The sequence below is a fragment of the Falco punctatus genome (assembly GCF_963210335.1).
Source record: "Falco punctatus genome assembly, chromosome: 6".
NCBI lineage: Eukaryota > Metazoa > Chordata > Aves > Falconiformes > Falconidae > Falco > Falco punctatus.
This window is the reverse complement of record NC_137585.1, coordinates 45533057-45549874: the sequence shown is the minus strand read 5'-3', so window position 1 is coordinate 45549874 and position 16818 is coordinate 45533057. Positions and strand designations below refer to the sequence as shown.

The 16818-nt window shown below is 47.2% G+C and overlaps 1 protein-coding gene across 9 annotated transcripts in view; it reads left to right on the top strand.

Moving 5' to 3' along the window:
* Positions 1-6701, top strand: part of NTN4 (netrin 4) — a 68833-nt gene extending 62132 nt beyond the window's left edge. For all 9 annotated transcript variants that reach the window (XM_080392636.1, XM_080392641.1, XM_080392637.1 and 6 more), the window contains 2 exons: positions 1149-1319; positions 4958-6701. In XM_080392636.1, coding sequence (XP_080248762.1) covers positions 1149-1319; positions 4958-5094 — 308 coding nt within the window. In that variant the 3' untranslated portion in view covers positions 5095-6701. The remainder of the gene's footprint in view (positions 1-1148; positions 1320-4957) is intronic.
* Positions 6702-16818: the final 10117 nt, after the last annotated feature.

The following is a 16818-nucleotide window of genomic DNA, read 5'->3' as shown; positions in this document are numbered from 1 at the left end:
GTCTCTTGCACCTGTTTCATCTCACACTGAAGTTGAAAATGCACAGAGAGATAACCCATAACTCTGCAGGCTGCGGAGCAACCCACAAAGGGAAGTTCAAGGGGCCGACAGCTGTTGAAATATAGCCCTGGCTTAGCAATATTAGGGAAAAATCTGATTTTGCTTTGCTTTGCTCACTGGCTGTGATAGTGACTGTGTTTAATCTTGCAAAAGATAAGAATAAAAAAATAAAAAAGTCACAACAACTCTAAGTTCATAAATCATGTCTAAAGTGCACTCAGGCTTTCCACCCTTTCATCACTCAACATGCAAAGGTGTCAGCTAAACTGGAGAGGCAGATGAATTACGGGACTCATCACGAGCTTCAGGAGGCCATGCTGTAGGAGGAAAGGTTTTCCTGAACTTCCTAACATGTGGCGTTGAATAAAACACCATCATATGGTGATACCTACCAGTGTCAGCATCAGCACGGTCAGGGGGAGGCTCACGCACAAGACCGGAGCCCTGAGCCTCCACCACACAGGGGCTCAGCAGGTGGGATACCAGGCGGTGGGAATTGTGCCTGTGGGTATCTGTGAGCTCAAAATACTCTGTGATTTGCCTCAGTCCCCAACCATGTCTCAGTCTCCGCCGCTGCATTTGGATTTGGCAATTCTGCAAAGCAGGAGGACCAGCAGCAGGAGTGCTCACCAGGGTGGGATGGGCACAGCTCCTCACACCCCTGCCTGCTGCCTGTCCTGCCGGGGCCAAGGCCAGCAAAGCCTCCAGGTCCATCCCTGAAACCAAATATTTTCACTTGATTTCCAAAAGTGCTCAGGCAGCCAAAGTCTTTGCTGAGCTCCAGGGGAAAATGGGATACTCACAAGTTTTGAAAACCAGGTCATTGGACCTCTCCCACTGCCCACGTGACAAGCCCAGGGGCCGTGGCCAAACCAACTGGTGGCATTCCTGTCCACGGGTATGGGGTCATATGTGTTCCCCCATGGCTGTGCTGACCCCAGGCTCCCCAGCCAGGAGCACTGGGCTAACTCCACTGTAGTGAAGTAATTGTCCTCACTGCTTCACCCAGACACCTGCATTAGACCCCAAAAATAGAGCGCACTGTAAATAGTTTTTATATCCCTGGTTTTGAATTTGTGTCTTCCCAGTGATCAAGACGAAGATTTTGTCAGCTCATGACAAAGGCTCCCATGCAGAAGTCAATGTGAAGGTCAAGAAAGTCTTGAAATCTACAAAGCTGAAGATCCTCCGTGGCAAGAGGACGCTCTACCCTGAGTCCTGGACTAACAGAGGCTGCACTTGTCCCATCCTCAATCCCGGTAGGTTTCACTCACTCAGCAGTACATCCCCAGCATGTTTACACAGATTTCATTCCCGTCCCTCCATCCCCTCATGTCAATGAGCTGAGATTGCAGCCCAGTGTTATTAAGAATTATTGGCTGTCATATAATTTGGATTCCAACAGCAATCTCCATCAAATTTGAATTTTCTAGAAAAAAACTTAATTCATTCTATAGATTTTCAAACATATGATTCTTTTTTTGAAGCATAACAGTTTTACAGCTTTACCACTCTCAGTCTGTTCCCAGAGGGAGGGAGGTCCACATCACACCATGACTACATGACGTATCTTTTAGAAACTAATGCTAAACTGAATACAGAAAAACACATTTAAATCTGATTTGAGTCATGATATTGTACTGAAGTTCTCATCTAAACTCAAGGGAAGATGTCTTTTTGAAAGTAATGCTAATCTGTATCTACAAGATTTGGAAAAGATTCTCTTATGCAGTGAGAGAAGAGCTTTGGCTTCACAGGTTTTTCTTATCTTCTTTCATTGAAACAAAGTATTACCAGTGGTGGCTAAACAGGGCATGCAGGCTGGTACTGTGGAGGAGATGCAGATGCAGGGGGTTCTTCAATAGAGCAAAACTAAGCTCTGGCTGACACACCTCTCTTTACAACTCCGAGATAAACCAACAGTTACCAGCTAATTCAGATAAAGGGTTTTCTTGCCATAAGGTGCACACATCTCTTGGAAATCAACCAATCGCAATGTTGACTTCAGTGCTGAGATGTCCCTTACATCTGCAGCACTAGGAACTTCCTTTGAGGGGGGAGGAAGGGCTGTCTGTGAAGCTGGATCACACAGAAAGGTTATTCATTGATGAGGTGTTTGCAGTCCTCTTTCATCTCCACCAGAGTGACTGTCTTTGGCTTTGAAGGCAAGCTGCCGTGATAGCACAGCTGTAGTCAGGAAGCCTTGTCAGGTGCAAGGGTCAGATGAATCAGCAGTGTTAGGCAGGAACTTACTGTTTAAGTGCAGTAAGACTTTGGATATTGGTAAAACACCATAAATCTATAATTAACTAGATACAGCTGTTTTATTTTTCCATAAGCAATGCAAACGCAAGCAAGAAAGCCCAAAAGCGGTTGCCTTAATATGAACCTGGAAGAATGCTGTGGAAGCTGTCGGACACCAAGCAGGCAGGGCAACCCCGCACCTGACACCCAGCTTTGCAACTCCACTAACTTAAGAGGTGCTTCACTGATTTTCCCCAGCATAGGAAAAGACAGCAGTAATCACAAATCAATGAAGGTCACTTGGACACCAGTGGAAGGGTGGAGATGCAATTCTCTTTAGGGACAATCCAAGCACCTGACACATCAGGTGTTACTCCCTTGCCAGTTTTCATGTTTTACACTGCAAAGCTTGGTATTGTCTTGAAATGCAGCTGCTGGAGTCCCATGAGTATAAATTAATCTCAGCTTTCATGCTGGAAAGAAGTTGTAAATTTGATCCTAATGAAAAACTTGAAAACATCAACTGGGTGCATTGTAAAGGTTCAGTCATTTCAAAGGGGGAAAATAAGGAATCCCAGATACTTTTTAAAATCTCATTATTTTCTTTAGCTGCCACGTTCATTTCTGAATATAAAATAGTATATTATCAGATTTAACCCTCTCTCAGAGTAAAAGCTTCTGACCTCCAGATGAATAAACCAACAGCAGCCAGATAAAAAGCCAAGCTGACATAAAACAATTTCCTGGCATACAGCTATAATGGAAATCACATCTCCCAAAAACATGGAGGAGATCAAAGATTTAAAAAAAATAAATAAATACAGACAGACATATTTTTATTCTGTTTCAGCACTAAAAGGATACCAAAAGGAGGGTAGGCTCTTCAAGGCTCTGGCAAGAAATAAAAACTCCAAGCATTTATCAAATCCCCATGGGCTCTTTTCAGATGATAAATGTACTTAAGTTCCTACAAGGGCAACTCTGCTACCCTTGCACACCTTCCCCTCCACACACACCCACAGAGGCAGGTTGGATTTCTGGGGGGACACTGAGCTGAAAACTTTAAAGGTCTCTGCAGTCTGCAAGGGAACTGGAGCCCTTCTCCTTCTTGGCTCTGCCAAGCGCAGACACAAATAAGTGGAGAGCTGCCTGCCAGCAATGCAGGGCAAAACACACAGCCTCAGGTCCTGGCTTGTGGCATCTCAGTCGTTTGATTTATTTTACTTTTACACTTCTGTAAGACAGATTGAAAATCTAGAAAGCCCTGCAGAATCAGCAGCTGCAGCAATATTTGCTCGCTTTCTGAGGGTGCGTGCCACATTTCCTCTCTCGAGGGAGGTTTAGGAGCCCTTAAAAAGTGATGTTTATAACAGCAGGATTGACCTGGCCAAAATGAATGTCTTGCAAAGGGTGATACTGCCATACAGATATCCTGTGTTTACGTGGCAGAAGAGAGGATGTGTGTGCCCAAAAACTCAGATGAAATAGATAACTAATTGTATTGAATTAAACAAAAACATGCTTGACCTTTAACTAGGGGACACTCTCCTTTTATTCTGAACTACAAAATTAAAACCCAAGAAAACACAACCAGGATGGAATAGGATGACCGAGAGCACTGGGGGAGGCCCATCTCCCCAGGCTAGTTTATACTGCTACGCGGTGCTCCTCAGAACGGTGAAAGGAGGAAGGGGTACAGGGGGCTCTCATGCTTGCTGTGCCCCAAGCATGCTGCCGAGAGACGCTGGCCTTGGCAGGGAGTTCCTCCTGCCACGGGAGGGTTTACCCTCCTTGTTATCCCTATTTGCGGCACCATTTTAGGTGTTTTTAGACGTCCCGTTTTAGGCTGTTGCGATCTGCAGCAGTGTTTCTTTAGCTAATTCAAGCCAAAGGCTTTGCCATGTCCTGCAGCTTAGCAGTTATTGCCTGGCTCCAAGCATTCTTCAAGTCCTGCTCTGAAAGCCAAGTGCAGATCTGGATGCCTGGGGCAAGCCCTGTGGCAGGGCACTGTGGAACCATGCTCCAGCCCTTCTGCTAGGTTCTGGACACTAGATGCTGCTGTCATGGTCTCTAAAACATCTGGCAGAGGCAGAAATTAATGAAGTTCTTTTCAGAGTGGCTGCCACCCCCTCGGGCTCTTCTAGGGTGCTTGCACCAGCAAATCTAGTATTGTGTCTTGTCAGGGTTTGGCATGCCTTTGCCTGCAAGGGGGCACTGGCCATTTTGAGCAAGACATCAGCACTGGGCCATCCTGCACTGTCATTACTGCAGCGCACTGAACTGACTGATTTCCAGGCCCAGGTGTATTCAGGGAGGGGTGAGGCAGGTGGCTGCCAAATGAAGGTAATAGCAGTTCCCAAACAAGCTATAAAAAGTTGTAGTGCAGCCCCCAGAGTTCAGCTTCCATTTATATTTACAAGCTAAAGAAATCTAAGTTTGTATACTGCATCTCGCTGACAGATGCACCACAGGGGTCATTTTTCCATAGATACTGATATAGGTATAGAGATACACGAGAGAATCGGTATGTATAAATATTTCTTTGTATAAGCACTTTTTCACATGGCACTAGATATCCAAGCAGACTTTGCAGCATCAGTAGTCCTCTGAAGCATAGTGCTGTGCAGTCCCTGACCGCTTTGCTGGTTTCCAGGCTTGGAGTACCTTGTGGCAGGACATGAGGACATCAGAACGGGCAGACTCATCGTCAACATGAAAAGTTTTGTCCAGCAGTGGAAGTCAGCTCTTGGAAGAAAGGTCCTGGAGATTTTGAAAAGAGACTGCAACTAGAGGTGCGCGGCTGCCTAGGGTGTTTCTTTATGCACGAAATGCAACAGCCTTCATGGAGAGAAGACCTCTAGGATGAAAACTGGAAAGTAAGAAAATAGTGCCAAAATGTGTAGCGAGGCATTCAGAGTTGTAGGCACTGTCTAATTTAACCCTTCCTGGCCATTGTTCATTCACGCACCTGTAGCTTCCTTGCAAGGGGCTCACCTGAGCCCAGCTCATCGTTACATTGAGGGAAACAAAAGGAAGGGTGGACGCTCGTCTCGCTCCAGTGCAATGTTGGAGCAACTCTTATGAAGCCACTGATTGCCCCAAACTAAACTGCCACCCTAGAGATGGAAAGCAGGCCCATGAGCTGCAGCTGAGAAGCAAAACACCACTGCCAGTCCTGCCAGCGTGGATTCTGAGTGACTTCCAGAGGCTCCCGAAGGATACTGTGGGGAAGATGATGGCCGCAGTGGCAGGTAGGTGCTGGCAACAGCATGGCAATGACAACAGCTCTTTAGAAACACCCCCTCAGGTTAGGACACGGGACCTGTCAAAGAGCATGGAGTGCCACTTGCTTTTAACCTGGTCAGCCTGCTGAAGGTTTCCAGGGCTAAATTCTCTGCTGGTGCTGGTGAAGGTGGAGTTGCTGAAGTGAATCAAATCCCTCTGCCTTGGCACAAGCGTGACGCAGGGCAGAGGCTGGCTCTTCACCCACCGCACGGCCGCAGAGAAGAGCCAGCTCTGGAGGGTGCAGCGTCTCTGAGCTTTTTTCCTTGAAGTTTTAAAAAATGAACCTAGCCCTAGTGTAAATATTTCATTGTATAAAGCACTTTACTACCTGCCAGTTCATGGTGTGGGAAGTCTATTTGTGTTGGGGAAAGAAGAGGTTGAAGGTGTCACATGAAAAAAACTCCCTGAAACAGAAGCACTCCTGAAGACCCCCTCAGTTGGACGGCGTTAACGGTATAAAGGGAACAGCCAGCCTGGCACTGGCCACTCAGAGTATCTGAGGATGCAATCTGAAAGATAAAGTATTTGCACTGAAGTCCCAGCTTCAGACCAGCACTTGGACCCCGTGGGCAGGACTCCAGCAAGACTTTGCAAACAGTGTGAGAAGAGACTTTGAGATAAAAAATGCAATTGCCGGAGGAGAAAACCTCTGCCTGCAGAAAAAGGAGTGGATGCAGGGAACTGAAAGGACTCACATTCACATATCACAACCCAGCGATTCATGGTGGGCCTGGAGTTTATTTTTATGTTAGTATTTAAAACCGAACATTTTATTTGTTTTCTTCTGTGTTATTGTTTGAGATATATACAGCCATTATACATCCTCATTAACACCAGTATGGAATATAGCACAGTTTACTGCAGTTTTCAGCACTAAAATATATCTTTTATGTAAAGCATCCTTAAACCACATTGCATAGAGTGTATTTTGTTCATGAGTGAGAGGGGAAAGAAAAGGAAGCCATACAAAACCTGGAAAAAATCACGAGTCTACCAGTCCACTTCATGTATGTATTTTTCTTTCAAGGTCCTGTGGACTCACAAAAAAATTATACTATTTTGGTAATTTGTTTTTGTATCTCATGTATGTAATAAATACAATATGATTTCAACATCTTCATCTCCTGTTACTGCTTACACCACTGGCAATGTGGTCTTCATGCCTGTGCTAAAGAGCACAGTGAAAATGGCACTGGGTGAGGAGAAGCTGCCATGGGGGATATTTTCCTCTCTGGAAGGGTAGCGTTCACCATGGGGTAAAAAGCCAAGTAACGTGGATGGCTCACAGAAATCTCATTTCACCTCTGTTTTGGGAGGCTTACAAGCTCTTCTCATAAGAAGGAATTGTACCTAAATATTTTCAAAGCTGGCCAGATCCTTGCATCCACACAGACCTAATGGCTGAGCTGCAGAACAGCTACCCATAAAAAACAAGCTGGGGATGGCAGAAATCAGGCTCACTCCCTACATTTGAAACATTTGAAACTGTAAAGGGAAAAAAAAAAATCTGTAGGAAACAAGCACTGTGGCAGAAGGTCTATAAAAACACCACAGACTGAAGTCGAGCATCAGAAATGAGTGGCCAGGGGGTCAAGGCATAACCCACAGCGTGGGCAGCAGCTCCCTGGGCAGGCAGTTAATCAGTGACCACCGGAGCACCACACTGCAGCAGCACCCATCTCCTCGACAGGGGAGAGGGCAAGGAAAGAGCCCTCCTATGGAGACACTTGGACACTAAGAGCCTCCAATATCTCTGTTTTGATTTAAAACTTTGTAGTTTTACCTGTTTGACCTTTTTTCTTAGCTTCATTTTATATTAACGCCATTAAAACTATGTTTGCAATGGCTGGTTGATTAATGTGGCATTGTGAAAGCTGGAAGGTGTGAGCAGAGAGGCCTGCAATCCCAGCCAGCTCGAGCACCGCAGTGAACTGGGACGGCTACAGCAGCAGATGCTGCTTGTGGCATCTTGTCTGACCTCTGTCTTAGCCTTTGGTCTGGACACTGATGGTTTTATGAAGGAAAAGGATTAGCTTCCATAGGACAAATCTGCCCATGAGAGATTCCTGTGAGAGGATTTTGGCTGGAAGAAGACATGTCCTTTTACCAAGACCGGGCGAGCTGAATATCCCTCTGTCCCTATGAGATTGCCCCACAGCAACATGAACACCAGCCAAGCCCTTCTCAGAGAGAAAAGCTTGTTTGGACAGTAAATCTTCGCAACTGAGTGAGTTCATGGAAGCAGCCTGCCTGGTTTATCTATTTAATCCCATCTGTTATATGTACGAGAATAAGATGTCTGTCCCTTGCCCACCTGAAGAGTGTATTTATTGCTTGATGACTTGAGGACAATGCCTTAACCAGTCCTCCTGTGTGACAGAAATCAGTGGCAGGAAAACCAAGCCATCATAATCAGAGTTGGCAGCAGCATCCACAAAAGGGTCTTTTCTTCCAGAAATATGCCTCTGGCCTTACAGACAAGAGTTGCTGATGCAGGCAAAGCTGGCAGCTTCCCAGAGGCTGAGATGTTCCTCTCTGGACTGTGCTGCTCCTGGCAGAGGTGAGTGCTGGGGTTTTAGGGACAAAAGTGGTGGCAGTGGCACCAGGAGCTGCAGCAGCTCTCCACAGACCATCCCCATGTTGTCCTCATGCCTCACCTGTGCCTAAAGATCAAGTACCTCCCTGCTGCAGAAGAAAACATGGTGGAGTGTTCGACCATCCCTATTTCCAATGCAGGAGGCTAGATGTAAGCAGCGGCCAGGGGTCAGTGACAAGAGCTAGGGCTGGCTGCCAGAGACCCCATGGTACTGGTTGTCTGTCAGGGTGGCAGCAGTGGCTCTCAGCTGGTGACATGCACTCAGGCTGGAGGAGGTAAAGCGGTCGTGTTGAAGCCAGCTGCCACCACAACACAGACCTTGAGTATCCATGGCAATACAGCCCCCCTCCAGTGTACGTATGATCAAAACCTATATTCCCTCAAGGTGCTCAAAGGAGACCTCTCTAGATCTTTCTGGTGGGCTCACACATGAGCTCTCAGCAGATGCTTTGGCACAAAGAAAGGAACACCCAGGCCCAACAACAAGCTTTCAAGTCCCTCCTTGCACTCTTTGAGCCCAAATCCTGTGCCACGAGGGCTGTCAGGACCAGGCGCTAAGCCCAATACATGCACTGCTGTGCGAGTGAAGCCTTCTCCACTGCCCTCTGCCACCACTGCTGCTTGTGGCTGAAAGCAGGATGAGCCACCCAGATCTGCACGTCACTTTTCACTAACCTGAAGCTGGGTGCCTGCAGGAGTCTGTGCTCAGAGATGTCCCGCATACTCCCTCAGAGAGGTCACCTTACTGTTCGGTAGCAAACATCTGCAAATGGGACGAGCACTCCCACTCTGCAGGGCCTGCGGGATGGTGTCCTCTGCCCATCAGGAAGCAGGAGGTGACTGGACAGAGGTGTTTAGGTGAAACATCTGCTTTTATTCTGTTAAAAAGCATTTTTCTCTTTGGACCACCTCAACAGATACCAAGCATGCCTACAGGCTGTGAGTGCAAGGAGGGATGGGGAGAAGCCAGCTGCAGCCCTGGTCACAACCTCCCGCAGCAGCATGTACCCCCACTGCCCAGGAGGTGTTATTGACAAGGGCCTCCTCCATCCTTGACATCTCTGCGATCAAGCTCCAGTGGGCTGCAGGAGCGGTGTCCCTGCAAGAGGCAGGAGAAGGCTTGGGGCTGTGCCAGCTGCACGTGCATGGGGTCCGTCTGGCCAGCCATCGCTTGCCCCAGAGGAACGTCATCTTCCAGTCACAGTGGAAAATTACAGGCATGTTTAATATAGTTGCTCTGGCAGGCTAAATCTTCTGGGATCTGACCATGTTGCTGAAAATGACTGAACATCTGGTCTTACCGGCCTGCTTAAATGGAAAACCGGGCTGGTATGGGTAAACATAACAACTCGGGAACAAATAGCTGCAGTGTATTTTTTTTTTTTTAATCTTTATTTTTAGTTATCATATTGACTTCAGTATCAACACTGAATAGAATAAGCATCTCAAAAATGTCTGATGGCTGCTGCCCCAGCATCCAGAGGAGCTCTCTCTCCGATAAGGCAGGAGGAGATCAGCTGCCTGTGGGCCTTCTGGGCTGATGTGTTGATTTTTCGATGACAGCGTTTCCAAAGCATGCCCTTGCCCAGGGGTCACAACTTCTTCGCCGCTCTTTTCCCACAGTTCAGCATAGAAGCATCACAGATGCCTTTTATTGCTTCAAGGGAAGGCAACGTGGCCTCAGCAAGGCTCATATGCTGGGAAATATACTATATATGGAAAACTTGTTGACGTATTGAAAATGTTAACATGGCCGAGAGGCCAGCAGGCTATGGTGAGTATCGACAGAGCCACTCTCTGTGCGCAGCCCAGCCCCAGTCTATGCCCATGTCCTCACTTCCCCATCACTCCGGTGGGTCCTCCGGAGCAAAAAAAATGCTGGGTCGCTTGCAGGTGTGATGTGCTTACGGCTGTGATGTGGTCACGGCTGTGATGTGCTCACAGGGGCGATACGCTCACAGGTACGCTTAAGCCTGACTAATGCATGTAGCCCAGGGAAAATTCTGTCACACCCAAACCTTGTTCCCTGCACTGCAATCTGCAGTTCAAGGCAACTCCAAGCTCTGCTTGGACACTTTCTCAGGAGTAAAAAATGCCTAAAAGAAGTTGCCAGGCTGCTGTCTGGGGAGATTGTTGGTGTGGGTGCTGGTGTGTCCCCATGGAACTGCTCGCTGCTTCATTTCCCAGATGATGTTTTCTCTGCTTGTGTCTCTGAGCTCCCTCTGGCTGGATAGGTTGCTCATACTGCCAACATTTCTCTCTTTGCCCTCATCTCCCAGCCTTATACATAGAAGCTACATACGCTTACTGAGCACAGGAGATGGATTTTAAGCCATCTGGAAGTCAGGACTGGGAAAATGCCCTCAGATCTGTGTGAAAATTGTGAAAATTGCTGAGAAGAATAAAATTTCTTCTTCAACCCAGCATAATGAAGTTTCCCTGAAGTGACTTGCTGTGGATGTGGGTATGGACCCCTTTCAGTTAGTACAAAACAGTCCACCTCCAGGCTCAGGACACACACTGAGGTACTGAAACACAGGGAAAACAAATCAAAACCAAGCAACTGTCCCTTAGGCTGTCATTAACCTAGGATAAAGAACATTCCTTACTGTATTCCCAAACCTGATTCACACATATCATCCCTACTTGGTTGAGTAGGAGATATTTCTAATATCATAACCTTAAATATATACCTATAAAAACCATTTTTTAATAGTTGTGCTCTCTGTCTCTGCTCTTCATCAGAGCTCTCCTTTGTTTGCATCTGATGTAACTCACATCTGGACCTTGAGCACTTGTGCAGCCTCCATGTGGTCAAACCTGCTGCACAATCTCTGCTTGGGCTTTATCTGAATAACACCTGTAGGAGATAAGGAAACATTATTTCAGGTACACAAACAAGGACTGGAGATTCACCCCACCTAGCATGAGGGTGTCTATGGCAAATGGCAGGCATGCAAGGATCCCCTGATTCCCCCCAGGGTTGCGGAAGAGAACCAAGAGCACCCCAAGGAGTCCGTTACAGCTGCCCAACTGTCCCACAAGGGCAGGTTGGGGGTCAGGAAGGTGCACAGGTACTTTTGTAGCTCAAACAGCATCATGAAAATGCTCTAGGCAGAAGACCAGGGGATTAACCCCATCCTAAATAGGGGCAGGGAAGTTAAACAGAGCAGAGAGCCAAACAGGGACACCACCAACTCTGTGGCTGTGGGCAAATGCAGGGACACCCCAGTGGTGGGAGATGAGCAAGCCTCAGCCATCGCTGCCGTCGCCTCTTGCTTGGCATGGCTGCCCAGACCTGATCAGCCCCTTCTCCCAGAGAACTACAACAGGGGTCATTTCTTGACCTGCAAAGCAGGTCTTTGAAAAGGCCCCCAGAGCCACTGGGGCAACTGGAACAGGGAGGCCAGTCCAAGGGAGCCCGAGCCCAGTCACTGCAACGCGTGCAGCTGGCAGCCACCTGAGGAGTTTGAAAACACTCACACTGATCCATGTGTGCAAACTGAACATGTCCAGAGCTCCTCTGCAGTGCAAACAACCCATCTGTGCCATCAGACACCTCCAAAACAGACATTTTGGGAGGGATGCTGGCCCTCAGCAGCCCCAGGCCAGTGGGTGGCGAGAGGATGAAGTGGCACAGGAACGCTGTTAACAACTTGGCGGTACAGATGATCACCTACCAGTGCCTGGAAAAGTTCCTGAAAACTATGTATTTTATTCACATGTCTGTACCTCCGGAGAAGCAGCACATCCTGCCCCGTGACTTGGCCCGGGCTGCAGCCAACAGCTACAAAGGCAGGAGGAAAAAAACAACAACAAGAAAACAGAAGCCAAGTTATGCAGCAGAGGGGGAGAAAAAATATTTCCCTGGTCACGGTGGGTGACCAGCAGAAATCCCAAAAGGCACTGTAAATTACAGTGTAATGCAGCATGGACAAACAGCCTGGCCTCAGCACTCCAAGGAACCCAAACGCTCCACGACAGCGCTCTGGGTACCGGGGATGGTGGTGGTGCTGGTGGGACAAGCCAGCACTCCCAGTCCTGCGCCAGGACGTAAACAGGACACCCCACCCCGGGCTGATACCGATCAGAATAGGGAAGAGGTCAGCCCCCGCTGCGCCCCGGTCACCTCTGAAATGACAAAGCAATACTGCAAATGCAAAATACAAGCAATACTACAAAAGGCTTCACGAGGGAAGGGCGAGAGGAGGAGACGGCCTGGAGAACTGCTGCAGCATGGTCTGCTCCCTTGCCCGCACTCCATGTTGGTGACTATTTAACTTTGACATGTTAAAAGCAGTAACAACCAAATTCTTCTGAGCAAAAAAGCACTTATAATTGGATAATGGCCATGGAGCATCAGTAGCTGGGTTGCCTAACGCCTGAAGGAAAGCATGAGAATTTTTTTTCCACCCACAGACCTATTATGAAGCTGACAAGGTCCTGCTCTCTGCAGTTCCCATTAATTTTGCTGCTGGGCTTCAAGATTTATGACAGCTTTGTCTGACATTCATGGGGCAGACAGGTATTGTTACATGCCGACATAACCCAGGTAGCAGCCACAGGTTGCTCTCCACAAATGACTGCACTCTCAGCTTTGGAAAAGTCCCGGCTTTTGTACAGGGAAATACTAAATAAATGAGAATCACTTTAAATTCCAGTCTCCCTTTCCACCCTCAGGGAAGCCCTACACATGCCAGAGAAGAGGGATCACTGCTCCTCCTACATTCAAACAGCAAGCAAGCTTAAATCCTTAGAAATCCTCGAATACCCAGCAGATGATGACATACACCGAAGACATACCATACCTGTCATTTAAATTCTCTGTGATTTGGAAAAAATCAAACACACAGCAGTTACATTAGCCAGGAGCAAAGGAGGAGTGACCAGCTGGCATCCTCATTCTTCTCCTTCCAGAACTCTCTAGTTTTCTTTAGCTGTGCAGTCTTTTATATATATATATATATATATATATATATTTATATATATATATATATATATATATATATATATATATATATATCTCGCTGAAAATAGGGAGAAACCCAATAGAACCAAAATAGCAACAGTACAAGAGAAAATACCATCAGGATTTCCTGTTCACAAGGCTATCCTGGCATTTATCTGAGGCTGTTGACATATTTAATAGCCATCCAGTCTCTGCCAGCTGGATGCCAGCTTCAAGCTCAAATCCACAACTGAGGTAACTTCAAATCCACAACTGAGGTAACTTCTTGCTTCATGCTACAGTTTCTGCACTCTTATTTTCCCTGTAGTGTGAGTTAGCAGCATAGCATATTCTGGGGACAGCTTATCCAAAGGCATCCTGAAAAATAAACCTATGTGGCTAATCCCTGAGTTTCCTTTACCAGGAAGCAAGGATTTTGCTTTCATGTTAATTTTTTTTCTGAGTGAACTGAAATGAAGAAAGCCTGTTGTAAAGAACTGTGAGTGTTACCATGACTTCAATACAGTTTCTGAAATCTTCTGTATGTTTATTCATTATACTGAAGAAACATTTGCATTTTCATTATCTGTAGCTCATGGGGATACATCTATGGAAAAAGGCTGGGGAGTAACAGGGCTATAGTCTTCCCAGTTCCCCCTCCTGCACCCAACTTGTTGGTGGAGGCTGGTGCTGGGGTATACTAGGTGCTGCCCAAAGAGGTTTTCCCCCAAAGCCTGCAGGGTCTGAGGGCTCCAGGGAGACCAGGGCTTCAGGGAGAAGCATTGTTCCCCTTGTCTTGCTTGCAGGATGTGGTTTTCCTTCTCTGGCACTACTCAGGAGCAGAGCGGGGCTGGGCTTTCATGACTGGCAGTGCTGTCATGGTAAGACCACCACAACTCTCACTTGCTGCAGTCCTCACACAGATTTTGCAGAAGGTCAGACAGCCTGTCCCCTCCTCTAGCAGGCCACCATCAAGCAGCAGATGCTACAGGAGCAGAGGCAGAGCCTGCCATACCGCTGCAGGAACCCAGGTCCTGGGGATCACCTGTGATAGCACCCACCCTGCTGGTTACAGCTTAGTTGCCATGAAACAAGCCTGCCAAGAACCAGTAATATATGGCACTTCAAACTCTCGGCCCACTTCTTCTAGGCTTTGGGCATGGAGGATCCCTCAGTGAGAGCACAGAGTTTGAGAGCAAGCAAGGGTCACCTGCTGCAAACCAGAGGTGCTACAGGCCTTCCCTGCTGCAGCCAAGTGGGTTTATCCCAATGACTCACAAGCTGCTGAGCACTGACCTCCACTCTCGCCTTGCTACTCCTTGAATAAACACTATTTTAATAATAATGCTCCATACAGGTTATTGACTCATCCTTTCCCTTCCAGTTAAGGAACTGAATTGGTCTATTATCTTAAGCATCACATAACTCAAAAAAAAACAGATTCCTGTCAAGGGATCCACTGTGCTGCCCATTATAAACTGAGAAACTGTGTTCAGGTATCAGTTCCCAACCAACACAACATAACACATTTGTATGTGTTATAAATAGATCCTGGTTTTGTTGCTGCACAGTCCTGCAGTTGCAGTGCTTCCCACTGCAAACCCACACAAACTGTGTGACTTAGCCAATGACTTTGACCTTTTCTCATCAGTGAAATACAATGTAAGCTATTTTCAAGAGAGCATTTCTGCCTGCTTTTTTTCCCTTGATGCCATCATGCAACCGTGATAACTCTATTAAGCAGAGGGGGAAATAACAATAGTGGTCTATTGTATTATATACTGGGAAATATATTTTTTTTAATGCAAGTGGTTCACGATAAAATTCATTTTGACTCTGTTTCATGTTATGTGACAATAAGGTAGTGAACAAATGGAGATAGCTACCCTCCCCACGCAAAAAGACACAAAATAACAGTTAAATTTTTTCCTTGATTTTGCCTCCCTCGCATTCACAGCCTTGGAGCCCTCCAGTATCTTTAGCTGCTCTGACCGGGATGATGGTGAATTGCAGGTCCCTGTGCTGTGCTGGTCCCTTCAATGCTTGCTGCCCTGGGAAAGTCCCTCCTGGCACTGGCTGCTGTCACATCCTACACGCAGGAGCACTACAACAGGTCCTTAGAGCTGGTTATCTGCTACATTTGCAGTGGCTTGGCACATGTTTCAAGGCACCCTAACACAGGCAGCGGCCCTGCTGGGCGTCATCCCTGCAGGCAGCAGGGGCTCCTGGCAGCCACAGTCCTTGGGTCCGAGGGCAGTGCTGGTGCTAAGGGTGAGCATGGGTTGCTCTGCTTTTGCTGGGTGTTGGGATGCTGGGGTGCTTCTCTGAACATGTGATTGCAAGAATGGAGATAGGGAAGGAGATGAAGTGATAATAATGTTCAAATGGGACAGAGCTGATTGCTGTAGTTAGAAATGCCCCTGCTATGCGTGAGTACCATGCATTGTGAGCTTCTCAGAAGACAGCATCTAAAAATATCCTTTTAAAAAGAGAAGAAAGGTAGCAGTCATTAGTTGGTGGCAAGGAAGAACGTACAGGAAAACATCAAGTATGTAAAAAATCCAGAAAGTGGGCAAAAAGGACAACTGCTCAAAAAAACACCTCTACTAACCTAGCAGGAGCTGGTACCCAAGGGCTTGAACACTTCAAAGAGCTGCAGATCCATAAGTCGTGTTTTGCTTTCCATTACAAATCACCCAGTCATGTTACAAGACAATGAAATCCTGCATTTCATGGTGAGTAAGCACTTTCCTTGGCGGGTCTGAGAGGCGCACATGCACAAGGGAAACTGAGCAGCAATCTCAGCCCAGGTGCCCAACGACTTGTCTGTTTTTCAGCTATCCCTCTTGTTTTAGTAAAAAGTGTCACTCCCTGCTGTGTACCTTCTTTCACCTCTTCCCTTGGACCATCACAGACATAATGCTGACATGATAGCACTCCAAACCAAAGCACCCTAAAGGCAGAAATGGTTTAGCCGCAACCCCCCCCTCTCCCCAACCTGACCCCGCTTGGGTCAGGGACCAGCTCCTGCCTGGAGCCAGCAGGGCGCCAGCTGGGACCGATGCCCACAGTGGGAACAGTGCCCTGGCTGGCATCTCGCCGGCCTTGCTCCCAGGCAGCTGAAGGCAGAGCTCAGCTCCTTGGGTTGAGTGCCACACGGAAGGTCTTCAGGGTGAATTGCGCAGTGGTACCTGGTGCTCGGCAGGAGGCACGGATGTGCAGCCGTGGGCTGCAATTTGCATTTAAAGAATTAATAAAAATTCCAGGCCAGAGAGTTGTTCTGGTGTTTATAACCTTGACATTTTTTTATCACCCCCTGGCTTGTTTCTTTTTCCCTTTATAACCAAACAGACCCATACAAATTAGTATTTGAAAGCATGCAATTAGCAAGCTGCTCCTGCAGCTATGCAGTTCTGCCACCCAGTTTCCCAATGGGACAAAAACAACAATAAAGAACAAAGAAAAGAATTTGCTGCCTCATATTAATGACTGCTCTTTGAGGACAGCATTTGTATTTTAAATTAATAGCTTACTGAGGACAAAAAGGTCAGAACTGCATTTTATGGTAGCAATAGAATAGCAAGAGGACAGAAGAAAGATGAAAGCTGCAAGCAGAAAGACAGAACACTCTCTGCTTGCTGGAGAGGTTGGACCAGCACCTGGCCATGCTGAGGCCATGGGTCCA